The following is a 27,030-nucleotide window of genomic DNA, read 5'->3' as shown; positions in this document are numbered from 1 at the left end:
GGGGTACATGGAGTAGAACCCCCTCCATCAGGATGATGATTTCCCGCGTCTTCAGTAATTATACGTATTTATATTCCGTTCACCGCAGCATTCTTTGCAGCAATTTTTGGGGCTCTAAAAGAATTGTGCGATTTGGTAAAATTCTCTTCTCTGCGTGGCCAGCGTGGCTTCTAGAACATTATCGACAAAATGCGGCTCGTTCATTGACGGCTTTGAACCCAGTAATGAATTTAACGTGGGGGTCACCGCTTTGAACTCTGTAGTGAATTGGAAGCAGAGCCCCCCCCCCCGGCTTTGGGTGATAGTAGTTTATCAGTTCGTAGCCGCAGGGGATCTGCCCCCCCCCCCCCGGCCTGCAGCTCCCTTCCTGTTTTGGAGCAAATCTGTGACAAATATATACTTTTTTCCGAAAAATCCTAATGTGTGACGTGAGAGACAGAAAAAAACAGAGATAACAACAATTAATGGATTCTGATAGGAGGTTAAACCCAGGTGTCCCGGACTCTGTGTGCGAGCCGTGGTCGCGTGGCTTCTGTGTGCGAGCCGTGGTCGCGTGGCTTCTGTGTGCGAGCCGTGGTCGCGTGGCTTCTGTGTGCGAGCCGTGGTCGCGTGGCTTCTGTGTGCGAGCCATGGTCGCGTGGCTTCTGTGTGCGAGCCGTGGTCGCGTGGCTTCTGTGTGCGAGCCGTGGTCGCGTGGCCTCTGTGTGCGAGACGTGGTCGCGTGACCTCTGTGTGCGAGCCGTGGTCGCGTGACCTCTGTGTGCGAGCCGTGGTCGCGTGACCTCTGTGTGCGAGCCGTGGTCGCGTGAACTCTGTGTGCGAGCCGTGGTCGCGTGGCTTGTGTGTGTGCGAGACATGTTCGCGTGACCTCTGTGTGCGAGACATGTTCGCGTGGCTTGTGTGTGTGCGAGACATGTTCGCGTGACCTCTCTATGGTGTTTGGAATGGTGGCCACGCTCAGCAGCTGCACATGAGAAGCAAATTTTAGTCAAAATAAACAGACATGATTTGCATTTTGTGACAAAATACCCGGCCTGGATCCCAGCGAGGCGGCCCCCGGTTCAATGAGAGCGACGGGCCGGCACGTGGGAAAAGCGATGGCCGGTGTTACGTTTCATTAAAGGGGGACCCGCCGGCCGGCATTACGACAGATCCTGGGGCAATGTAGCATTTTCATGCTTTATGTAGGAATATCGGGGGCCGAGACGCGTTCTGTTGCCCAGCCGTGGCCCCCTGAATACTGCGATTGCCCAGCCGTGGCCCCCTGAATACTGCGATTGCCCAGCCGTGGCCCCCTGGATACTGCGATTGCCCAGCCGTGGCCCCCTGGATACTGCGATTGCCCAGCCGTGGCCCCCTGGATCCTGCGATTGCCCAGCCGTGGCCCCTGGATACTGCGGTTGCCCAGCCGTGGCCCCCTGAATACTGCGATTGCCCAGCCGTGGCCCCTTGGATCCTGTGATTGTCCAGCCGTGGCCCCCTGAATACTGCGATTGCCCAGCCGTGGCCCCTGGATACTGCGATTGCCCAGCCGTGGCCCCCTGAATACTGCGATTGCCCAGCCGTGGCCCCTGGATACTGCGATAGCCGCCTGGCTCCTTCGGACTTCACTTCCGTTCTTTGAAGGTTAAAAAAGCCTTTCTAAGAAAGTTCTTTGACACGAAGTCCCGAGTAAGCGGCCGGCCGGCCGTCGGATCGCATCAATGTCCGCAGGAAGCCATGCGAGCCGGCGGAGGAGAAGCCGCAGAGCTGGTAGGCTGCGCTCGGCACAATCACCCCGATCCCTTTGATTCATTGAGAAGCCGAGCCTCGCAGCTCCTCGCAATACTCTGCGTGGATAACCTTTTGTGTCAGCCGCTCGCAGGCAACGCGCTGTCCTGGGCACGCTGACATAATGCAACAAATGACTTTGACATTATTGGAGTGAAGGCTTCGCAGGGAACCAACGTTTTGCTAAGTGTGCAGCCCCCGTCATACACGCATTCCCCAAAAACAAGTAAAGCCAACGCACGCGGGGGTCTGACGCCCCCGTCTCATCATATATACGGGGTATCTGCCGATGACCTGCGAGAGGGGTGCAGCGCGGGCTGTGAATGGGTTGGGGTGAAGTTTGAATGGTTGAGGGGTCAGAGGGGCTGTGAAAGGCTCGCTATTGGGTGAGAGTTAAGGGTATAAGCAGGTGTGATTATGGGGGGAGCTGCTCTGCTGGGGGGATTATTGGACGGGGTTGCGGAGAGTCTTCTCCGCTTCTTGATTTTGACCCGTCCGATCTGATCCCGTGACGGCCTCTTCTGCCGGTGTCCGCTCCCCGTCAGTCGCGAGGCCTGGCCCTGTCTGGCAGATTTACCCTCTGTCTTGGCAGCTGGGGCAAATTCCTTGCCGGGGAGGTTTATGTGATTCCAGCGCCCGATCACGGGGTCGCTTTACTGTAACCAGCGTGCGCGTGACCTGTATGAGCCGGCAGGTGGGAGCTGGACGTGTGCCGGACCTGCGTGTAGGGTGCCACGGCCGCTGATTTGCGTGTCGGGTCCCACGATTTCCTGTCATGGCCGAAGCAGAGGCTTCATTTGTCTCGGTTAGCGGTGAATCGCAGGTTTCCGGAGCGTCTCGATTATCCGTTCCTCATTAGAATCGCTTTTTAGCGCCGGTCCTTAAAGAGACGGGACGCCCGGGGGCTTCGGTTAGGTCTGAACACGTGTACAGCGTGGTGACCTGGCGCTTACCGCAGAGCGTGTGACTGACGGGTGTTACGATGACAAAATCATTTCAAATCTTTAAAAAAGAAAAAAAGACTTTTCGAGCGGTTTGGAAATGTTAACATGTAGACGGCGTGTAGACGGCGTGTAGACGGTGCGTAGACAGCGTGTAGAGAGTTCTTTGTGCTGGAAATCCTTATTTTTTGCCTCCGTTGCCGTGAGACGGTCCCGTTGACATCGTGACGGTGAGCAGAGACACGGCAGAGACGCGGCGGAGGGATTCCTGCGCATGGAGGACACGTTTCCTGGAAAAGCTGTTTATGTGAAGGTTTTTCTTATGCCGTTCGCTCCGATCCCGGAGATTTGTTCCGGGGAAACGCGATGTTTGCCGAGCGATCGGAGGCCGCTGAATGTATCTACGTGTTCTTCACGGCGGGACGTCCTCTGCTGACGGAACGCGGCCTCAGCGTCACATGGCGCCAAGAACTGATGTTTCCGGGTTTTTGTCATGTTAATTGGAGGTTGTTACGTGTCTTTGTCATGTTAATTGGAGGTTGTTACGTGTCCTTGTCGTGTTAATTGGAGTTTGTTCCGTGTCCTTGCTGTGTTAGCTGGTGGTTGTTCTGTGTCCTTGTCATGTTAGTTTAAGGTGTTCCGTGACCTTATCGTGTTAGCTGGTGGTTGTTCTGTGTCCTTGCCGTGTTAGCTGGCGGTTGTTCCGTGGCCTTGTCTTGTTAGCTGGTGGGTGTTCCGTGTCCTTGTTGTGTTAGCTGGTGGGTGTTCCGTGGCCTTGTCGTGTTAGCTTGTGGTTGTTTCGTGTCTTTGTTGTGTTAGCTGGCAGTTGTTCCGTGTCCTTGTCGTGTTAGCTGGCGGTTGTTCTGTGCCCTTGTCACGTGAGCTGGAAGTTGTTCCTTGCCCTTGTCGTGTTAGCTGGTGGTTGTTCCATGTCCTTGGCGTGTTAGCTGGTGGTTGGTCCGTGCCCTTGTCGTGTTAGCTGGTGGTTGTTCCATGTCCTTGCTATGTTAGCTGGCAGTTGTTCCGTGTCCTTGGCATGTTTGCTGGTGGTTGGTCCGTGTCCTTGCCGTGTTAGCTGGCGGTTGTTCCGTGTCCTTGCCGTGTTAGCTGGTGGTTGTTGCAGAGTCAGCTGCTCGGTGGGTTACGTGTAATCTGTTAAAGTGATTGGCGGCTTCGGATTGTTAGCTCTGCATCAACTGCTTAATCTTTTAATGAGATTCTTTCCTGCGGTTTAGTAAGATGATTTTTTGCAGTGATTGGCAGCGTTATCTCCTGAGCTGTCCGTCCGTCCGTCCGTCTGTCCGTCTGTCACTCTATCTGTCCGTCCGTCCGTCTGTCTGTCTGTCTCTCTATCTGTCCGTCCGTCTGTCTCTCTATCTGTCGGTCTGTCTGTCTATCTATCTATCTATGGGTCTGTCTGTCTGTCTGTCTGTCTGTCTGTCTGTCTCTCTATCTGTCGGTCTGTCTGTCTATCTATCTATCTATCTATCTATGGGTCTGTCTGTCTGTCTCTCTATCTATCGGTCTGTCTGTCTATCTATCTATCGGTCTGTCTGTCTATCTATCTATCGGTCTGTCTGTCTGTCTATCTATCTATGGGTCTGTCTGTCTGTCTGTCTGTCTCTCTATCTATCGGTCTGTCTGTCTATCTATCTATGGGTCTGTCTGTCTGTCCGTCTGTCTGTCCGTCCGTCTGCGTCGGCTTTGGGCTTCCAGTCCCGGGAGTTTCAGGAGCCTCGTCTTCCCCATTAACCCCATTAATAGACCCCATTAACCTCCAGCCCAAATCTGCTCCCCACACTAGCAGCTTCAGGGACCCCCTCAGAAATGTGATTAACCGCAATGTCCGGGCCTTGACCCCACGGGGGAGGGGGGGGCATTAAGGGGGAATAAGTGCTGCCAGAAAACACAAAAAGACCATTAAAGAGTTTAATTGACTTCATGTAAAGCTCCGCGCTCCAGATTTGGGATTAGAATTAGCCGGATTGGGAAGGTTTAGAGGCTTTAGTCATTTGCAGATAACTGGCCCTCGGCCTGGAGGAGGCAGTAACGGGGCCACACTTGTTGGGGTCGGCCCCGGTGGGGACTCTGCGTGTCGCGGTCGGACTCTGTGTGTGTCGGTCGGCCCGGGTGGGGACTCTGCGTGTTGTTGTCGGCCCCGGTGAGACTCTGCGTGTTCCCGTGCGGACAGGCTCTGTTTCGTTGCAGACAGCTCATCCATTTATGGGCACAGTGCTGAGTATGTGGCTGGATGGCCATAAACTCCCAGCGAGGAGCAGGAAGGCAGCCAAGTGCCGAGTCCCTGGCCCTGCTCTCGGCTTCTCACCGGTCTGCGCAGATTCCAGCCCCGGCCCCCGAACATCCGGCCCGCGGTCCTGCGCTCAGCAAATGAAGGCGCAATAAATGCAGATCGCCTTCTCTGCGTGTGACGGGAGCAGCGAGCCACGAGGCTGACGATCTCCGCATCACTCCGTACCGGAACCCTCCGCCGTGTCCCCCCCCCTACATGTACAAACACAGGCATTAAATGTCATTGGGGCCCTGTGTCCCCCGTTCTGGAATAGAGAGACATGTTGGCCCCTGGGGCCACACTTACCCATGCTGGGTTCAGGAGCCAGGGGGCGCTGCATCCTTGGAGATCAGAGACTGGACAGAAGGTTCAGGGCCGCAGCGGACTGCTTCCTTGGGTTTCCGTGACCACAGAGAGCTGTGTGTGTGTTTGTTGCATACGATCTTTTGTTGTGTGTGCGTGTTATCGTTGCATGTTATTTTTGCTGTTGCGTGTCGTTGCTGCGTGTTATTTTTGCTGTTGCGTGTTAGCGTGTGGCAGAGTGGGTTGCGTTGGTTACGGGCACCGTGGGAAGTGAAAAGATTATTTCTTATTCCAGAGACGGCCGCCAAATATTTCATTCTCTCTGCGTCTCGGTGCGTGACGAGGGGCCGAGCGGGCCTAACGCTCACGGTTCCCGCTGCTTTCACTATGGCCCCCCTTAACTGTTTGTGTGCCACGAGGGTATGTGCATCCCCATCCCGCCAGTGACTGCTCTCCCCACCCTCTACTGATTGAAGGGAAGAGGAAAATATCCCAAAGTTTGTGTTTCAGGGAAAGTGTTTTGTGTGGAATGAGGGAGGAATATTGGGGGGGGGGGTTGCTGTGATGCTTCGTGAAGACCCTCGTGGCTTATCATGCGTGTTCCTGTGGCTGTATGTAAAGATTAGGTGCGTGACCCCCGAGACCACACAGGCTTTGCCCCGTATATCCAGGGAATGGAAACATAAGAGAGAGGCCAACCAGCTTGAACATTACACGCCACATGCATACACATACTACATACACATACTGCCTACATACAAATACTAACTACATACACATACTGCCTACATACACATACTACCTACATACACATATACATACTACCTACATACACATATACATACTACTTACATACACATATACATACTCACATACATGCCTCCATAATACCCACACACATAAATGCATACATCCAGGGCTAGAACCTTCCATGCCTGTTCACTTGCTGAACGAGGTTCTGCCCGGGGGCCGCAGGGTGCCGGGTGGGTGAGACGCGCCACTTAGTAGAAATGGGGCTTTTACTCTAAACTAGTAATGGGCTGCCTGATCACCATGGAAACCGATCCCGGAAACTCTCCTGAATACGCTGACACCAGAGTGAGCCGGAACGAGGTTCACCGGACAGGTGGTTTAGCGGAGGTTCCCCCAGCGTGTTCTCTGCGTGTTCCCCGCACGCTCTCTGCGTGTTCCTGACGTGTTCCCCTCCCGTCATCAGATTTCAGACGAACATCACATGAAGAATTAGTAGCCAGACAGAAAAGCTGGGAGCCAGCGGCAGATGTATTTATATTTAATACAAAATATATGATATATTTATAGAGAGGGGCCGAGCAGGGAGCGGGGTTTTGGCTGTCCAGCTGGGGCCGGGCACCACACTGACGGCTCCTTAAACATGCGCAGGATAGACTCCCGGCCCCCGCTTTGAGTCTGTGGACGGGCCGAAAGGGGCCACATTGTGTGTTACTTGCTCTCTCGCTGTAGAATTCACATTGTCTTGTTCCGCGTTACTAGAACGTTTACATCGCAATGTCTGCTGTTACTACGAGAACACGGACGGAGGCGACACGGAATGTTAACCCTTTGTATGCCCCAGACATACATTCTTCATCCGCTATGGGGAAAGGGTTTTAACCTTTTAATGCCATCCAACCCCTACAGGTTGCAGCTGCTGGGCACATCCGATTATTCTTGCTGTGTCAGCTCTACCACCTTTGCTGGTAGTCTGGCACACAAATCTACTGCTGTTGCTACCAAGTTGCTCATACTCATGATTCTGACTCCAGGTTACACAAATGGACACCGTGTAGCGTGTTAATGGTGCTGATTTTATTGCCTAGCGGCACCTGCGTGTCCTGCAGCTGCTGCGACAAAGTCACAGAAATCCACCTCGCAACAAACTCGATACACCTCGATACAGTAACCAGCTGGCTCGTGAAATGTTAGTCCAGTCCTGTGCTGTTGTGTCTTATCTACTAAGCAGCTGGTTGCGGCTGCTGAGAGGTCGCTGCTGGTGACACACGCTGCTCAGGAAGTGCGCACCCTTCCCGGGCTCCCTAATCAGCGTGATTCACCGGCGCTCCGGTATTCCCGGCAGCTGCTGGACCGTCGGGGGTCTGGCTGCTTTTCAGTGACGGCCCCTGGCAGCGGAGGCCACTCCTTTTTTGCAGAGATATTTGGAGTGTGATTCGTGGCTGGGCGGCCAATCAGGCGCCAGCTCTGCGCTGTACTGTCAAAATGCGAGAGTCTCGTCCACATGCAGACTGCGCTGGGGCTCTGGCTGCTTCCAGTGTGAGGAGACAGTCCGGCTGAAGGCTACAGGTTGGGGCGAGACAGACAGACAGACAGACAGCCGCTCTACGTCACGGATACCTGCACAGGATTGTCGCTCACTACGCTCAGGGGCTGCAATTTACATACTAAGCTGCATCTGCTGCGCGGCTCAGCCTGGAGCCGGTGACACAGGCTGCACACGCTGCTGCAGCAGCAGCAGCTGCAGCGACAGAGTGACAGCCTGCATTACCGGGGGAAAGATGTCTTCTCCAGGTACTCGGAACGCGCTTGTCGTACTGGCTGGGAGTGTGAGAAAGATGGAGGCTCGAGTCCGCTAGCGGCGTCGGCGTCTGATGAACAGGTTCCGCAGCACATGCGCTGCCTCCTTACTTCATTGAGAGCGGGTCTGACGGAGGACACTGACGCGGGGGAGGGGGGTCTGGCTCAGTAGGTCCAAGGAGAAGATGCCATCCATTCTGGTGGCCTCCAAGATGAAATCGGGACTCCCCAAACCCGTACACAGCGCGGCTCCCATCCTCCACGTGCCGGCCAGGAGCGTCCCCCAGCCCTGTTACCTCAAGCTTGGAAATAAGCTGGATGTATCCAAACCGTTGTACCCCAGCCAGGGGCCACTAAAGCCCCAGCTTGGCTACGACTCGTCGGAGGACCGGAGCTCCGCTGATAAGGGGGACGCCGCGGAAAGCGACTTCGATACACAGGTGGGTTTTATTCCGCGATCTCGACTCGTTGGGGTCTCTGCTGTGATTGGGAATTGTCGCTGTTTGTGGTCTGGCTGCTGCGGTTACATTTTTTCGGGTGTTTTTGGGGTATATTTGCAGAAATTTGGTCGAGATGTTTATTGTGGCAGGTGGAGTCCCGGGTATTTGCAGGGTCCGTTATCATTGATCATGTGACGGCTCTGCAGAGATCCCTCCTGCCCCCCCCCCTCCACGGGTGACACCAGCGCAGGCCACTTGTAGGTGCTGCCCGGCATCCAGGAGAGCCGGAGACCGAATCCTTTACTCTGAATCTCGTGATTTCTGCCAAATGCTACAAATGGCTTTCTTTGGAACTTGTGCATATGAGAATTTGAGTGTGTGTTGCCATGGTTACGGGTGGATGGCAGTGTGCGAGGCTGCTGCTGCGGCTCGCATTTTATCCGCTGCCTGCAGTGTGCTCCGGCTGAGCTGAGACATGCGAGGAACCCATTTTTGGCAGAAAGAGGTTGAAATGCTGTCAGCAAAAATGACTCCTTAAATGTCCTGAATCAGCCGCCCCGTCTGAGGATTGTGGGACCGCTAGGCTCAGACATCGAGATAAATCCATTTCTACCTCCTCGGCTGGTGTTACCTGCCCCGCGTGGGTGCAGAGTGCCGCTTGTTGTGATTTGTGGTGCGAGATTGTAGCCGGTGTGTAAATCTGTGCGATTCAGAAACCCCCCAAGATTTAAACCGAGCTGCTCTTCTCTCAGACCCAAAACGATCAGCCTCGATAGGTCTGCCCAGGGATTGAAAACCAGGGGTATTTATGAGCTGGATTATAAACCCGGGTATCTGGGAGCGCTGCGGGGATTATAAACCCGGGTGTCTGGGAGCGCTGCGGGGATTATAAACCCGGGTATCTGGGAGCGCTGCGGGGATTATAAACCCGGGTATCTGGGAGCGCTGCGGGGATTATAATCCTGGGTATCTGGGAGCGCTGCGGGGATTATAAACCCGGGTATCTGGGAGCGCTGCGGGGATTATAAACCCGGGTATCTGGGAGCGCTGCGGGGATTATAAACCCGGGTATCTGGGAGCGCTGCGCGGATTATAAACCTGGGTATCTGGGAGCGCTGCGGGGATTATAAACCCGGGTATCTGGGAGCGCTGCGGGGATTATAAACCCGGGTATCTGGGAGCGCTGCGGGGATTATAAACCCGGGTATCTGGGAGCGCTGCGGGGATTATAAACCCGGGTATCTGGGAGCGCTGCGCGGATTATAAACCTGGGTATCTGGGAGCGCTGCGGGGATTATAAACCCGGGTATCTGGGAGCGCTGCGGGGATTATAAACCCGGGTATCTGGGAGCGCTGCTGGGATTATAAACCCGGGTATCTGGGAGCGCTGCGGGGATTATAAACCTGGGTATCTGGGAGCGCTGCGGGGATTATAAACTCGGGTATCTGGGAGCGCTGCGGGGATTATAAACCCGGGTATCTGGGAGCGCTGCGGGGATTATAAACCCGGGTATCTGGGAGCGCTGCGGGGATTATAAACCCGGGTATCTGGGAGCGCTGCGGGGATTATAAACCCGGGTATCTGGGAGCGCTGCGGGGATTATAAACCCGGGTATCTGGGAGCGCTGCGGGGATTATAAACCCGGGTATCTGGGAGCGCTGCGGGAATTATAAACCCGGGCGTCTGGGAGCGCTGCGGGGATTATAAACCCGGGTATCTGGGAGCGCTGCGGAGATTATAAACCCGGGTATCTGGGAGCGCTGCGGGAATTATAAACCCGGGCGTCTGGGAGCGCTGCGGGGATTATAAACCCGGGTATCTGGGAGCGCTGCCGGAATTATAAACCCGGGTATCTGGGAGCGCTGCGGGAATTATAAACCCGGGTATCTGGGAGCGCTGCGGGGATTATAAACCCGGGTATCTGGGAGCGCTGCAGGGATTATAAACCCCGGTATCTGGGAGCGCTGCAGGGATTATAAACCTGGGTATCTGGGAGCGCTGCCGGAATTATAAACCCGGGTATCTGGGAGCGCTGCGGGGATTATAAACCCGGGTGTCTTCACCGGCTCTACTGTCATTGCAAAACTGTACCCGCCAGAACCCTCTGCAGACTGGGGTGGGAACGATGGACGGTTAAACCCGTCTGGGGCAGTCTGCCGGCGATCAGGGGAGTCTGGGGCAGTCTGCCGGGGATCAGGGGAGTCTGGGGCAGTCTGCCGGGGATCGGGGGGAATCTGGGGCAGTCTGTCGGGGAACGGGGGGAGTCTGGGGCAGTCTGCTGGGGAGTCTGGGGCAGTCTGCCGGGGATCGGGGGAGTCTGGGGCAGTCTGCCGGGGATCGGGGGGATTCTGGGGCAGTCTGCCAGGGATCGGGGGAATCTGGGGCAGTCTGCCGGGGATCGGGGGAATCTGGGGCAGTCTGCCGGGGATCGGGGGAATCTGGGGCAGTCTGCCGGGGATCAGGGGAGTCTGGGGCAGTCTGCCGGGGATCAGGGGAGTCTGGGGCAGTCTGCCGGGGATCGGGGGGAATCTGGGACAGTCTGTCGGGGAACGGGGGGAGTCTGGGGCAGTCTGCCGGGGATCTGGGGAGTCTGGGGCAGTCTGCTGGGGATCGGGGGGAGTCTTGGGCAGTCTGCCGGGGATCGAGGGAGTCTGGGGCAGTCTGCCGGGGATCGGGGGGAATCTGGGGCAGTCTGTCGGGGAACGGGGGGAGTCTGGGGCAGTCTGCCGGGAATCTGGGGAGTCTGGGGCAGTCTGCTGGGGATTGGGGGGAGTCTGGGGCAGTTACTTGTACACGGCTAATCCCTCAGGAACTGACGGGTTACACTGAGATTTGCCGTGTCCGGTGTGAGCCGGCGTCTGGCAGGTTCACCAGTAATCGGTTTAATATCCCTTTTAACTATTAGGTGCCCAGCGTGTGATGGTGGGGTGTGAATGAGCTGCCACGGGGGGGTGAGACCTGAGCGCAGGGGGATAATTTACACGCAGACACGTGTTACACGCAGCGGGAGGGTAAATCATTGCGAGCGGTTATCTGCGCAGGTATCGGAGGGGGGGCTCTGGGTTCTCCAGCACGGGGTTGGTCGTCAGGTTTTGGGTGAAAATGTTTATTTCTGCGTGTGTTCCGGAGATATAACCGGCAGTTTCTCTGTGTTACGAGGCTGTTGCTACGATCTGAAGCGGATTTTCCGTTCCGTGGAATCATTTACTGGCCTCTATTTCTTACCCGTCGTGGAATGTACCGCTTCCCGGCTCCCGTTACCCTGCTCATATCTGCCCCGTGACAAAGCTTCCGCACCTTGTTATTATTAGCTGCTGATGTGTATAGCGCTGCCATATTCTGCAGAGCAGTACCATGGAGTTATTGCAGTGATTGCAGGCCCGTAAAATCTTCCATCAGCCCGGCTAGTCGCCGTCTCTTTAAAAACCTTAATCAGTCGTCGGTCTCGTCTTAGATTCAGGAGCCGTATGTCTAGCATGTTTAATCCCCTCACTGTATTACCCTCTACCACTTCTGCTGGGAGGCTGTTCCATTTATCTACTCTGCTGGCGCTATATAAATACGGTAGATAGCATGGAAGGCTCTTTTATCTCTCTGGATAAAATGATGTTGAAGCGCCACCTTGTGGCCACCTGTAAGATTACTGATACAGCAGTGTATATACTTTAGGGGGGGTCTGTGATACAGCAGTGTATATATTGTAGTGGGGGCTCTGATACAGCAGTGTATATATTGTAGGGGGGGTCTGTGATACAGCAGTGTATATACTGTAGGGGGTTCTGATACAGCAGTGTATATACTGTAGGGGGGCTGTGATACAGCAGTGTATATATTGTAGGGGGGGTCTGTGATACAGCAGTGTATATACTGTAGGGGGTTCTGATACAGCAGTGTATATACTGTAGGGGGTCTGATACAGCAGTGTATATACTGTAGGGGGGTTCTGATACAGCAGTGTATATACTGTAGGGGGGTCTGTGATACAGCAGTGTATATACTGTAGGGGGGCCTCTGATACAGCAGTGTATATACTGTAGGGGGGGCTCTGATACAGCAGTGTATATACTGTAGGGGGGGCTCTGATACAGCAGTGTATATACTGTAGGGGGGGGCTGTGATACAGCAGTGTATATACTGTAGGGGGGGGGTCTGATACAGCAGTGTATATACTGTAGGGGGGCTGTGATACAGCAGTGTATATACTGTAGGGGGGCTGTGATACAGCAGTGTATATACTGTAGGGGGGGTCTGTGATACAGCAGTGTATATACTGTAGGGGGGGCTGTGATACAGCAGTGTATATACTGTAGGGGGGGGCTGTGATACAGCAGTGTATATACTGTAGGGGGGGTCTGTGATACAGCAGTGTATATACTGTAGGGGGGGCTGTGATACAGCAGTGTATATACTGTAGGGGGGGCTGTGATACAGCAGTGTATATACTGTAGGGGGGGGTCTGTGATACAGCAGTGTATATACTGTAGGGGGGGTCTGATACAGCAGTGTATATACTGTAGGGGGGGTCTGATACAGCAGTGTATATACTGTAGGGGGGGTCTGTGATACAGCAGTGTATATACTGTAGGGGGGGGTCTGTGATACAGCAGTGTATATACTGTAGGGGGGGTCTGATACAGCAGTGTATATACTGTAGGGGGGGTCTGATACAGCAGTGTATATACTGTAGGGGGGGTCTGTGATACAGCAGTGTATATACTGTAGGGGGGGTCTGTGATACAGCAGTGTATATACTGTAGGGGGGGCTGTGATACAGCAGTGTATATACTGTAGGGGGGGGCTGTGATACAGCAGTGTATATACTGTAGGGGGGCTGTGATACAGCAGTGTATATACTGTAGGGGGGTCTGTGATACAGCAGTGTATATACTGTAGGGGGGGTCTGTGATACAGCAGTGTATATACTGTAGGGGGGCTGTGATACAGCAGTGTATATACTGTAGGGGGGGCTCTGATACAGCAGTGTATATACTGTAGGGGGGGGCTGTGATACAGCAGTGTATATACTGTAGGGGGGCTGTGATACAGCAGTGTATATACTGTAGGGGGGCTGTGATACAGCAGTGTATATACTGTAGGGGGGGCTGTGATACAGCAGTGTATATACTGTAGGGGGGGTGATACAGCAGTGTATATACTGTAGGGGGTTCTGATACAGCAGTGTATATACTGTAGGGGGGGTTCTGATACAGCAGTGTATATACTGTAGGGGGGCTGTGATACAGCAGTGTATATACTGTAGGGGGGGGCTGTGATACAGCAGTGTATATACTGTAGGGGGGCTGTGATACAGCAGTGTATATACTGTAGGGGGGGTCTGTGATACAGCAGTGTATATACTGTAGGGGGGGTCTGTGATACAGCAGTGTATATACTGTAGGGGGTTCTGTGATACAGCAGTGTATATACTGTAGGGGGGGCTGTGATACAGCAGTGTATATACTGTAGGGGGGGCTCTGATACAGCAGTGTATATACTGTAGGGGGGGCTCTGATACAGCAGTGTATATACTGTAGGGGGGGGCTGTGATACAGCAGTGTATATACTGTAGGGGGGGGGGTCTGATACAGCAGTGTATATACTGTAGGGGGGTTCTGATACAGCAGTGTATATACTGTAGGGGGGTCTGTGATACAGCAGTGTATATACTGTAGGGGGGGCTGTGATACAGCAGTGTATATACTGTAGGGGGGGCTGTGATACAGCAGTGTATATACTGTAGGGGGGCTCGGATACAGCAGTGTATATACTGTAGGGGGGCTCTGATACAGCAGTGTATATACTGTAGGGGGGGCTGTGATACAGCAGTGTATATACTGTAGGGGGGCTCTGATACAGCAGTGTATATACTGTAGGGGGTTCTGTGATACAGCAGTGTATATACTGTAGGGGGGCTGTGATACAGCAGTGTATATACTGTAGGGGGGGGCTGTGATACAGCAGTGTATATACTGTAGGGGGGTCTTTGATACAGCAGTGTATATACTGTAGGGGGGCTGTGATACAGCAGTGTATATACTGTAGGGGGTTCTGATACAGCAGTGTATATACTGTAGGGGGGCTGTGATACAGCAGTGTATATACTGTAGGGGGGGGCTGTGATACAGCAGTGTATATACTGCAGGGGGGGTCTGTGATACAGCAGTGTGTATACTGTAGGGGGGTCTGTGATACAGCAGTGTATATACTGTAGGGGGGCCTCTGATACAGCAGTGTATATACTGCAGGGGGGGTCTGTGATACAGCAGTGTATATACTGTAGGGGGGGCTCTGATACAGCAGTGTATATACTGTAGGGGGGCTCTGATACAGCAGAGTATATACTGTAGGGGGTCTCTGATACAGCAGTGTATATACTGAAGGGGGGGCTCTGATACAGCAGTGTATATACTGTAGGGGGGGCTCTGATACAGCAGAGTATATACTGTAGGGGGTCTCTGATACAGCAGTGTATATACTGAAGGGGGGGCTCTGATACAGCAGTGTATATACTGTAGGGGGGGCTCTGATACAGCAGTGTATATACTGTAGGGGGGGGTCTGTGATACAGCAGTGTATATACTGTAGGGGGGGTCGGTGATACAGCAGTGTATATACTGTAGGGGGGGCTGTGATACAGCAGTGTATATACTGTAGGGGGGGCTGTGATACAGCAGTGTATATACTGTAGGGGGGGCTGTGATACAGCAGTGTATATACTGTAGGGGGGGTCGGTGATACCGCAGTGTATATACTGTAGGGGGCGCTGTGATACAGCAGTGTATATACTGTAGGGGGGGGCTGTGATACAGCAGTGTATATACTGTAGGGGGGGCTCTGATACAGCAGTGTATATACTGTAGGGGGGCTGTGATACAGCAGTGTATATACTGTAGTGTAGGGGGGCTCTGATACAGCAGTGTATATACTGTAGGGGGGCTGTGATACAGCAGTGTATATACTGTAGGGGGGGTCTGATACAGCAGTGTATATACTGTAGGGGGGGTGATACAGCAGTGTATATACTGTAGGGGGGTCTGTGATACAGCAGTGTATATACTGTAGGGGGGGCTGTGATACAGCAGTGTATATACTGTAGGGGGGCTCTGATACAGCAGTGTATATACTGTAGGGGGGCTGTGATACAGCAGTGTATATACTGAAGGGGGGGCTCTGATAGAGCAGTGTATATACTGTAGTGTAGGGGGGCTCTGATACAGCAGTGTATATACTGTAGGGGGGGCTCTGATACAGCAGTGTATATACTGTAGGGGGGGCTCTGATACAGCAGTGTATATACTGTAGGGGGGGCTGTGATACAGCAGTGTATATACTGTAGGGGGGGGGTCTGATACAGCAGTGTATATACTGTAGGGGGGTTCTGATACAGCAGTGTATATACTGTAGGGGGGTCTGTGATACAGCAGTGTATATACTGTAGGGGGGGCTGTGATACAGCAGTGTATATACTGTAGGGGGGGCTGTGATACAGCAGTGTATATACTGTAGGGGGGGCTCTGATACAGCAGTGTATATACTGTAGGGGGGGGCTGTGATACAGCAGTGTATATACTGTAGGGGGGTCTGTGATACAGCAGTGTATATACTGTAGGGGGGGCTCTGATACAGCAGTGTATATACTGTAGGGGGGTCTGATACAGCAGTGTATATACTGTAGGGGGGCTGTGATACAGCAGTGTATATACTGTAGGGGGGGCTCTGATACAGCAGTGTATATACTGTAGGGGGGGCTCTGATACAGCAGTGTATATACTGTAGGGGGGGTCTGATACAGCAGTGTATATACTGTAGGGGGGGCTGTGATACAGCAGTGTATATACTGTAGGGGGGTCTGTGATACAGCAGTGTATATACTGTAGGGGGGCTCTGATACAGCAGTGTATATACTGTAGGGGGGTCTGTGATACAGCAGTGTATATACTGTAGGGGGGTTCTGATACAGCAGTGTATATACTGTAGGGGGGGCTCTGATACAGCAGTGTATATACTGTAGGGGGGGCTGTGATACAGCAGTGTATAGACTGCAGGGGGGGCTCTGATACAGCAGTGTATATACTGGGGGGGGGGCTCTGATATATTAGAATTAACATGTAAAGTCCCTGCAGTTTAAAACAAGAGGATCTGGATGAACTTCTCTGCCAAACCCCACCTGCCGAGCTCCGTGCCAAGTGCGCTTTGAATAACGCTCGCCGTGCATGCGCTGCGGGTGCTGCCTGGACAAACACTATTTAAATGTCAGTTAAAGGCGTTGCGTCACGCGGGGCTGCGGTAATAAACGGCGTGATCCCCGTCCCGTTGGAGCTCACCTCCCACGCCACGAGGGGGAACGCTACGATACCGGGGCTTTAGGGCCCGTGGTACCGGCACCTCGTACCAGCTGGGCTTTCTGGCCCATTCTATGCGCTCGGCTCTTCTCGCTCGTGCATTCATTTTATTCCTTTCCATGTCTAATAATTTTGCATCTCGCTGGGGGGCTCAACCGTCCGAGACCCCCGACTGTGCTCTGCACAAAGCCCACTGTGAAGACTACTCTGCTAGCCCAGGGCTTTCTGCCTAATCTGAGCTGGGACCAGATAAAGCCGGGGCTTTGAAGCGAGGAGAATGGAGATGATGTCACCCGGACCACGCGGAGATAAGCTCCGAGGAAGTGAATGCATGCGCGGCTGAACTCGCACCATCCGGCTGCGCAGATAAGGATGTTAATGAGTCCAGACTCTGTCCTCACAAACACCATGAGCGACCCCCTCCCCAGCGACCCCCTCTCCCGCGACCCCCTCCCCAGCGACCCCCTACCCGGCCCTGTCAATAAACATACCGTTGTGTGGAGTAACGTGGTTAACAAGGTGACGGGGTAACAGGGTAATGAGGTAACGGGGGTAACGAGGTAACCGAGGCGATGGGGTAACAAGGTAACCGGGGGTAACGAGGTAACGAGCCGCACAATGCCCGGCTTTGCATAAAGTTCGTTAATACGAAAAGCTTTGTGCAAACAGATGGCGGCGATGGACCTCGGCCAACCCTTATCACTCCCGGCAGGTGCGATTAACGGGCCCTCGCACAGTGCTGAGCGCACAGCCGGCCTCTGACATACGCACAGTCAGAGTCTGTGCAATGTGCTCGTCGTGGGGTATGTCTGTGGGGGCCAAAAGTGAGTTTGTGGTGGTTGTGAAGAGAAGTTGCCCCCATAACAGTAGCCACAGTATGTATAACGGTGCCAAGTATCCGGCAACCAATCACAGCCAGGCATCCTGATCGTCACTTATCCAAAGCGTCCCCCAAACAGCTGCTTCAGCTCGGGGGTATAATCCGCTGAATAAAAAGCTGTGTGTTTATTCAGGTGGCGCATGGTCACTAACGCCAAGAATGCAGCCTGAGCCCTCTCCCCTGGAAACCCAGCACCGGTAACCACTACCATTTCACCCTCTGTTACCCCCAATCTGCCCCCTTTCTCCATAACACCCGCCTGTGTTTCTCGGATTCCCTGACAGCTTGCGGTCGTTTAGCGAAGCCTCCTTAGCCTCAGCCCGGCGGCCGCTCCGTTAACGCAGCGTTGGCTCTGCTTTTGTTCCGTGTCTTTGGCGTGTTTGACGGAACTTGCATGTTGCAGAGCGGACTCTGAGAGGCAAACTCTTAATAAACTGCGCTATAATTCACGTTTAAATAGCTTCCTCCGCGGCGCATGACGATCATACGCAGGACGGGCTCCGCAGAACTACGCGCCATTGGAGGCTCTGCTGGCTGATGTCACGGAGTGCATGATGTCATCCACCTGTTTCCGTGGAATATTCGTGGCGTCGGATCTATTCGCTTATTAAACGAGCTGCACGGCGTGATGTTAAAGCCCCCGTGATCGAGGCAAGGAGGCGCTCAGCTGCCCCCAGGATCCTTTTACCCCCGCCCTGCACCTGACTAACTCTCCGAGGGGGTCCGCAAACAATAGCCGGAGGGGGAGAACTTCTGCAAACTCCTTCTAATCTCCTGCGAAGCGTCAGGTGGGGGAAGCGAGTGGGAATCGGAGGCGGTTTTCTCTCCTTGTCTTTTGTGAGACGTGACGGGAGGGATTGTCACAATTTCAATGACAATAAAGGACGGCGGACTCTGCGGGACCCCCGACTCCGCGCTTCATTCATTTATTGTCACCGGGGGAAGAATGAAAATGAGATCCTCGCGGCCGCCGCTCTCTCGCCGTTTGGGGCGTTAGCCCGGTAACCTTCCAAACGCCCCCCTGATAACGGGCAGATATTAGACGGGGGCTCGTGGGGGTTTTGCAGAGATAATATGTTAGCGCCGGACCCCCTCGTCCAGATTGGCTGAGGAATACTTTGTTACAGAAACGTGTGATGTGTTTTCTGACACTTTGTATTCGCCATAAAGTGTGTGGATCCCCGCAGAGTGTGAGCTCCTGCGCCGCAGCCTGGTGTACCGGTCGGAGGATCTGGGTTGCTCCGCTGAGGATCCGGGTTGCTCCGCTGAGGATCCAAGTTACTCTGTGGAGGATCCGGTTTACTCTGCTGAGGATCTGGGTTGCTCCGCGGAGGAGCCGGTTACTCTGCTGAGGATCTGGGTTGCTCCGCGGAGGAGCCGGTTACTCTACGGAGGATCCAAGTTACTCTGTGGAGGATCCGGTTTACTCTGCTGAGGATCTGGGTTGCTCCGCGGAGGAGCCGGTTACTCTGCTGAGGATCTGGGTTGCTCCGCGGAGGAGCCGGTTACTCTACGGAGGATCCGAGTTACTCTGCGGAGGCGGCGGATCCAAGTTACTCTGCAGAGGATCCGGGTTGCTCCGCTGAGGATCCGAGTTATTCTGCAGAGGATCCGGGTTGCTCTGCTGAGGATCCGGGTTGCTCCGCGGAGGATCCGGGTTGCTCTGCAGAGGATCCGGGTTGCTCCGCGGAGGATCCGGGTTGCTCCGCTGAGGATCCGGGTTACTCTGCGGAGGCGGCGGATCCGAGTTACTCTGCAGAGGATCCGGGTCACTCCGCCGAGACGGCGGATCCGGGTTACTGCGCTCTTACATTTTGTTATCACGTGGGAAGCAGAGCCCGCCGGGAACCCGTCCCAGGACCGGAGCCCCCGATAATCCCCGTGACACAGCCAGGGCCGCCCCGTCCTCCCCTCAGGAGTTAATTGCACTTCTTCCTTGTAAGGATGAACGGCCCATTGAGTCAGGAATGCCCAATGTGAGCGGTGTGCCGGGGGAGGGGAGGAGTGCACTCCCTCTGCCCAGCTGCTACCTTTCAGCTCCCTTCTGGGAGATTTGGAGCGAGGAGCTGCGGTGTTTGGAGCGGAGAGTTGATGGGAGAAGACCCTGGAGATCAGATATAAGGAGGAGGACAGCAGCCTGGCGATGACTTCCAGCGAGCTGTGGAAATGCACGGTGGGCACCTGGGGGGTCCCGGGGGGGGGGGGGTTGGCAGGTGGTTGTTGGCTTTGGTGGATCACGTGGCAGGTTGTGGGGTGTACAGTCCGCCCGGGTGTCCCCTGAGTCACCTGCTGGTGCCGTGACCAGCGAGGGTCCGATGGCGCGTTGGATGACGGCACGGAGTTTGTTTTTTGGGTTTAAGGAGCGCGTCCCTCGTGTCGTCTGTTGGTGTCGCTTTATACGTAGTCACTGGATTTGGGGCAGTTTGCTTTGTTTCAGGTATAAAGGGCTTTATTCTGTATCATGTTACCGTCGGTATAAACCGGCAGGGGGAGCCGTGAGACCCCCGTGGGTCAGGCGTTGCTGTGGGGTGCGCTCAGGACATGGGACGGCCGGCCAGAAAGCTTTAAATCCAAAAGATCGACTGGATCCTCATGGAAAGATCTTAATGAATAGTGAAGCAGACGGTGACGAGGAGATCCGCCAAGCAGACGCTCCACAAACTCCTCAATTCTTTCATTACCACGTGAATAAATCCTGTAACGTGGACAATAATAGCCCACATTAATAACGGTAATAATAGTAATAATTAATAATAGCCCAAATTAATAATGGTAATAATAGTAATAATTAATAATAGCCCAAATTAATAATGGTAATAATAGTAATAATTAATTATAGCCATCATTAATAATGGTAATAATAGTAATAATTAATTATAGCCATCATTAATAATGGTAATAATAGTAATAATTAATTATAGCCATCATTAATAATGGTAATAATAGTAATAATTAATTATAGCCATCATTAATAATGGTAATAATAGTAATAATTAATTATAGCCATCATTAATAATGGTAATAATAGTAATTATGAATAATAGCAACAATTAATGGTAATAATAGTAATATTTATAGCAATAATTCATAATGGTAATAAGTGAAATTATTAATAATGGTAATATTGTGATACTGAAAAATAGAGTGGGAGACACACACCACACACACACTAATACACACCACACACACACACACTGTGACACACGCACACACAGCACAGACACGCTGACACGCACTGCGTGATCCCAGTCGCCGGCCGGTGAGAAGTTTGTGACACGAGAAGCGGTCGGACCGGTTTGGGCTTTCGCCGGATATCACGCGGTTTGATAACGTGTCGTGCGCAGTAAATCCTTTTGTGTGCGTTTGTGAGCGGAGTCGTCGTTGTGTAATAATGACGGAGTAACGTGAGAAGCCATCGCTTCTTCGCTGTCCTCGCCCGGGACCGGAGCGGCCGTGGAAATGGAGGAATTTCTTATTATCGCCCCGTTACGCCCCGTGCCCCCGCCTCTTACACCCCGCATCTAAGGGCATCTTATGGGGACAGGCTAATGGAGTAGATCCCTTTACAAAGTGATTCTTTTATTGGCCGGATCCGATCTTCCTGCTGAGGGGATTTAGTTCCGTTCTCTGTATCTGATCCTAATTGGAGCCAAAGTGCCTCCTGATTGGCTCTGAATGCGTTCCTGATTGCGCGCCGCTCTCCGTGTCCCCCTCGCTGTCTGGCCGTGTATCCCGTTACACGTGTGTGCGGTAATGTGTGCGCCGCTGGCTGCTGGTTGGGTTTCTGCTCTCCGGTGGCGTCGGGTGACCCGCGGCGTTCTGCTGTCTCCGTGTTTGTTGCGGGGATGCGGCGTGCAGCGGAGGAGGACTGCATGTGATCCCCGGCATTACCGGTCAGAGAAGCAGAAATCCCGTTACAAGCGATCCCGGGACGCGTCTTTCCTCCCGGTTGAGGACAGATACCGGATACAGCGATGAACTGGTGGCAGTTTGCGAACGGTTAATGGGGGTCCTCAAGTACAGGCGACTAGAAGTGTCCACTGGGCCGAGGGGTACATATATGACAGAGCGGGGTATTTAGAAGAATAATGGGTTTATTTACCCCCATACCCAGCAAACATTCTGCGCTCCTAGAAAAGAGGGGCATCAGAGGGAGGAAAGAAAGGTATTGGGAGAGGGACTGGCCAGACTGAACATGGATAGTTGGCAAGTATAGAGAGACTGCCGTGGTTGGTAATGCCGGCTCTCGCGTAGCACGGAGGTTATAACCGCAGAAGTGCCGCCTGGGTGCTTCCGTTTGCAGATAAAGCTGCTTGTTGCCCCCGAGCCGCTTGTTGCCCCCGAGCCGCTTGTTGCCCCCGAGCCGCCGGTGCAGATTCTGCTTTAATTAGAGGCTTTCTGGGGATAATTTCACTTTTGATATAAACGGCATTTTTGTGCCGGGGAGGATTAAGTTCTTATCCCGCTCGCCTTTAATGCTCTGCTTTTAATGAACTGGGTTTCTTTTGAAGTGCTTTGATCCCCGTCCGTGTTCTGCGCGTGTTCTGTCTGTGTTCTGCGTGGTAGTTCCGTGTCCGGTGGGTTGGCGAGGGTCGGGGTTCTGTAGCTTTCCCGAGCTCCGGTCGGCGATGTCGGCTCTCAGGCTGCGGGGGGCGGCGCGGATCCGAGCCCCCCGAGAAACTTCTCTGCAAATCCCAAAAGATGCAAAATATCCGTGACGTGCGATTATCGTGAAAAAACCGGCGGCCCTCGCTCGCTCTCCACTCGCTCCCCACTCGCTCCCTATCCTCTCCCCACTCGCTCCCTATCCGCTCCCTACTCGCTCCCTATCCTCTCCCCACTCGCTCCTTATCCGCTCCCTACTCGCTCCCTATCCTCTCCCCACTCGCTCCCCATCCGCTCCCCACTCGCTCCCCATCCGCTCCCCACTCGCTCCCTATCCGCTCCCCACTCACTCCTTACACCCACTCCCCACTTGCTCCCGACCCATTCCTTATCCGCTCCCCACTCGCTTCTTACACCCCCCCCACTCGTTCCCCTGCTGCTCAAGCTCTTTGTCTGGGGATCTGTTTTATAGGAGAGAGCTGCAGCGGATCCCGTCCAAGGTCGCCTTTATCACATTTTGTTATGAAACTCGAGTCTGACTGCCATGGAAGTTACAGCGTGAGGGGCATTAGGGGCACTATGTTCACATGCGCAGTAAGCAGCGGTGCAGCGCCTGTCGCATGCCTGGGGTTGTCACTGATTCCTGTACTCGGCTTTAAAGCGTAACGAGACTGAGAGGAGGAGCTCGCTGCCCGCACAAAATCTAATTCAGGGAGAACATCACAAGGACCCAGGGCTAAAATTACCCCGCGGCCAACCGCCCCGCCAAACGCCCCCCCCCCCCCGCGTGGATGAGCCGGCATTTTGCTGCAGGACACCGAGGACCGAGGACCTTCAGCTTCGCTATGCCGGCGGGGGCCGCTTTCTGGGTCCCGGCACGGAACTGCAGCGTTTATTCCGTCCACTTCTACAAGAGAGTAAGCGGCTCCGTGTCCCCTGTACCTCCATACGGAGCCGGTCGGTGACCGACCGCCGGGGGCTCCTTCAATAATCCTCGGCTTTATCTTAGAGGGCTTTACGGCTCATTTTAGGGTATTTGACCGCCTCGTGCGCTCCTGACGTCACAGACGCGCATTTATTGCACACGCGTGTACGGCTGTCTGTAACTGTACATGTATGTTACTGGGGGTTTCAGGGGGGCTCATTGTGTTACTCGGGGTGAGTCTTACTCCGCGGAGGGTGAGTCACCGGCGTGGGGAGAGTGGAGATGAGTAACATTGGGATTTTGCGGTCGGATTTCCCAGCTCGTCCCCGTTGGCACCGGCAGCTCCCGGTTCTCTCATCTTGTGTTCGTTCGCAGGGTGGTTATTTCAGTCCGTGTTCTGCCCCCGGGGTATAATCAGGCTGACGTCGCTGCTGCCGGTACCGGCAGTGGCCGTTGTGTTACTGGAAATTACTGGGATTATGTGCGAGAAACACTCAGCCTTTACTTCCCGGAGTGCAGGAAATCATTGAGAAGCTTTAAGTGTAATTTAAATATTTGCCCTTTATACCTCCTCAGCCCAGAGGTGGATCCTTTTATATCCTGGGCCATAAACGGGCCATAAACTTTTATGTCTGGGAGGGAACCTGTCAGGAGCCCCTAGGCGGGGTTTAGACACTTTACAGGCGACGCTTCGTTGTCCTTTAACTCCAGGAACTCGCAGATCCCTGCACCCCCCCCCCAGAATCCCCTTTAATCCCCCCCCCGATCCTGGAGACCGGATCTGAGGGATTGACGTCTTTTACCTTAAAGGCCGAGGCTCCTGTACTTATCCCTGAAATGCCCCGAATCCCCCAGCGTACCCGGGGGGCTGACTATCGCTACCGATTTCTGGGAGTTGGCACGAAGGGTTAATCTGTGCAGTTCCCCCGGCCCTGGCCCGGCCCCGGTGTCTGTCTGTGTTGCGCTGAGCGTGCTGATTCGTGAGTTTGAAAACAAACCATTTGGAGCGTCGCCCCCGACGTCCCTTAACGAGTCCCAAATAACACCGGCTGAGTTTGGCGCCCGTCTCGGCGCATCCTCCCGGTGCTGGAATCACAATGCAGGCTTAGCCTGGCCCTGGGGCCGAACACTGAATAGGAGGGAAGACATTTCCACTGGAACATGCCTAGCATCCTAATGACACGGACACTCGGCCCCGGACTCTGTCCGAATAATAAGCAGGAAGCCATCCTCTGCCTTTCTTTCTTGCAGATCTACACGGACTGGGCCAACCACTACCTGTCCAAATCCGGCCACAAGCGGCTCATCAAGGACCTGCAGGAAGATGTGACGGACGGCGTTCTGCTGGCGGAGATTATCCAGGTCGTCGGTGAGTGAAGCGATGCCGGCCGGCAGACTTTATATGACGTCACCAGCAGCCGGCTAATCGTCGGGCGGTATTCACCGTGCAGCGGGCCGACAGGCCTTATCCCCTTTACAGCGCGCGGGGGCCGTAAAGCGCAGCCCCGGACAGCGAGAAATTATTTACAACCATTTACAACGCGGACGGGAATTGAAATCAAACAGGAGAGAGAAAAAAGTAAACCTGTCTGACCCGAGTGCATGCGCGAGTGCAAACTTCCCTTCATTTCTATTTGTTTAAAGGGACCGGCTGCGGGCGGAGCGACGGATACATTACATATTATATATATATGTGTGTATATAAAAATATATATATATATATATATATATATACAGGCCGGGGGGGCGGAGCGACGGATACATTACATATTATATATGTGTGTATATAAATATGTATACCGGCCGGGGGGCGGAGCGACGGATACATTACATATATATATATATGTGTGTATATAAATATATAAATATACAGCCCGGGGGGGACGGAGCGATGGATACGGTACATATTATATATGTGTGTATATAAAATATATATATATACAGGCCGGGGGGCGGAGCGACGGATACATTACATATTATATATATATGTGTGTATATAAATATATATATATACAGGCCGGGGGGGACGGAGCGATGGATACGGTACATATTATATATATCTGTGTGTATATAAAATATATATATATACCGGCCGGAGGGCGGAGCGACGGATACGTTATATATATATATATATATATATATATATATATATATATATATATATGTGTGTCTATCTGTATGTATATATCTATATGAATATAACTATGTATACCAGCCGGGGGCCCCAGGGGAGCGGAGAGATCGCTCATATCTCGTATTAAGTAACATTAGAGCGGAGCCTCTCCCTCCAGGACGCTTCATTTAGAAGAAAATCCCTAAAAACCTAATCCCTGCAGCCAGGAGCTATTCCTGGAGCCGGCGGCCGGTCTCGGCAGGTGTCTCTCCCTCTGTGACCGTCCGGCAGCTGTCTGGGGTGGGGCGGCCGGAGATCTCTGAAGAACGCTCTCTATTATGTCCGTTCCTTCACTCACCCTGCTCTCTATTATCTCTGTTCCTTCACTCACCCTGCTCTCGATTATCTCTGTTCCTTCACTCACCCCGCTCTCGATTATCTCTGTTCCTTCACTCACCCCGCTCTCGATTATCTCTGTTCCTTCACTCACCCTGCTCTCGATTATCTCTGTTCCTTCACTCACCCTGCTCTCGATTATCTCTGTTCCTTCACTCACCCTGCTCTCGATTATCTCTGTTCCTTCACTCACCCCGCTCTCGATTATCTCTGTTCCTTCACTCACCCTGCTCTCGATTATCTCTGTTCCTTCACTCACCCCGCTCTCGATTATCTCTGTTCCTTCACTCACCCCGCTCTCGATTATCTCTGTTCCTTCACTCACCCCGCTCTCGATTATCTCTGTTCCTTCACTCACCCTGCTCTCGATTATCTGTGTTCCTTCACTCACCCCGCTCTCGATTATCTCTGTTCCTTCACTCACCCCTTTCCTCTATTGCAGCAAACGAGAAGATTGACGACATCAATGGATGCCCCAAAAACAGATCCCAAATGGTGAGTTTCCTCCTCGCTTTGCTGCGGTGACTGCGATGTAACAAAAATAACAATTTTATACAAAGTAACAAAAATCTAAACATGATTTAGACTTAAATGTATCGGAAATACCAGACCCCTTCGATCCGTATAACGGCGGCAGCGGCAGACCCCCCAGATTAATACAGAACAATTCCCAACACTTTAGAAACGCAGACAGCGGCCCAAAGGTAAAAACTCCGGAACCACGGCACCGATACTGTGTGATGTTACTGATCCGGAATCGCGGCACCGATACCGTGTGATGTTACTGACCCGGAATCGCTGCACGGATACTGTGTGATGTTACTGATCCGGAATCGCTGCACCGATACTGTGTGACGTTACTGATCCGGAATCACAGCACCGATACTGTGTGATGTTACTGATCCGGAATCACGGCACCGATACTGTGTGATGTTACTGATCCGGAATCGCTGCACGGATACTGTGTGATGTTACTGATCCGGAATCGCTGCACCGATACTGTGTGACGTTACTGATCCGGAATCACAGCACCGATACTGTGTGATGTTACTGATCCGGAATCACAGCACCGATACTGTGTGATGTTACTGATCCGGAATCACGGCACCGATACTGTGTGATGTTACTGATCTGGAATCGTTGCACCGATAATGTGTGACGTTACTGATCCGGAATCGCGGCACCGATACTGTGTGATGTTACTGATCCGGAATCGCTGCACGGATACTGTGTGATGTTACTGATCCGGAATCACGGCACCGATACTGTGTGATGTTACTGATCCAGAATCATGGCACCGATACTGTGTGACGTTACTGATCCGGAATCACGGCACCGATACTGTGTGATGTTACTGATCCGGAATCGCTGCACCGATACTGTGTGATGTTACTGATCCGGAATCACGGCACCGATACTGTGTGATGTTCCTGATCCGGAATCACGGCACCGATACTGTGTGATGTTACTGATC

At 53.3% G+C, this 27,030-nt stretch overlaps 1 protein-coding gene across 10 annotated transcripts in view; it reads left to right on the top strand.

Moving 5' to 3' along the window:
* NAV2 (neuron navigator 2) overlaps positions 1 to 27,030 on the top strand; it is a 93,375-nt gene that overhangs the window by 25,275 nt on the left and 41,070 nt on the right. For 7 of the 10 annotated variants that reach the window (XM_053448892.1, XM_053448889.1, XM_053448886.1 and 4 more), the window contains exons 1-3: positions 8,040 to 8,294; positions 24,299 to 24,416; positions 25,999 to 26,051. In XM_053448892.1, coding sequence (XP_053304867.1) covers positions 8,040 to 8,294; positions 24,299 to 24,416; positions 25,999 to 26,051 — 426 coding nt within the window. Of the gene's footprint in view, positions 1 to 8,039; positions 8,295 to 19,599; positions 19,691 to 22,943; positions 23,040 to 24,298; positions 24,417 to 25,998; positions 26,052 to 27,030 lie in introns of those variants that run through there. The other 3 variants (XM_053448895.1, XM_053448893.1, XM_053448894.1) reach the window with 3 other exon arrangements.

This window comes from Spea bombifrons, chromosome 10 (assembly GCF_027358695.1).
Source record: "Spea bombifrons isolate aSpeBom1 chromosome 10, aSpeBom1.2.pri, whole genome shotgun sequence".
Classification (NCBI taxonomy): Eukaryota; Metazoa; Chordata; class Amphibia; order Anura; family Pelobatidae; genus Spea; species Spea bombifrons.
Note: the sequence above shows the minus strand (reverse complement) of the source record. Positions and strands in the feature narration are given on the sequence as shown.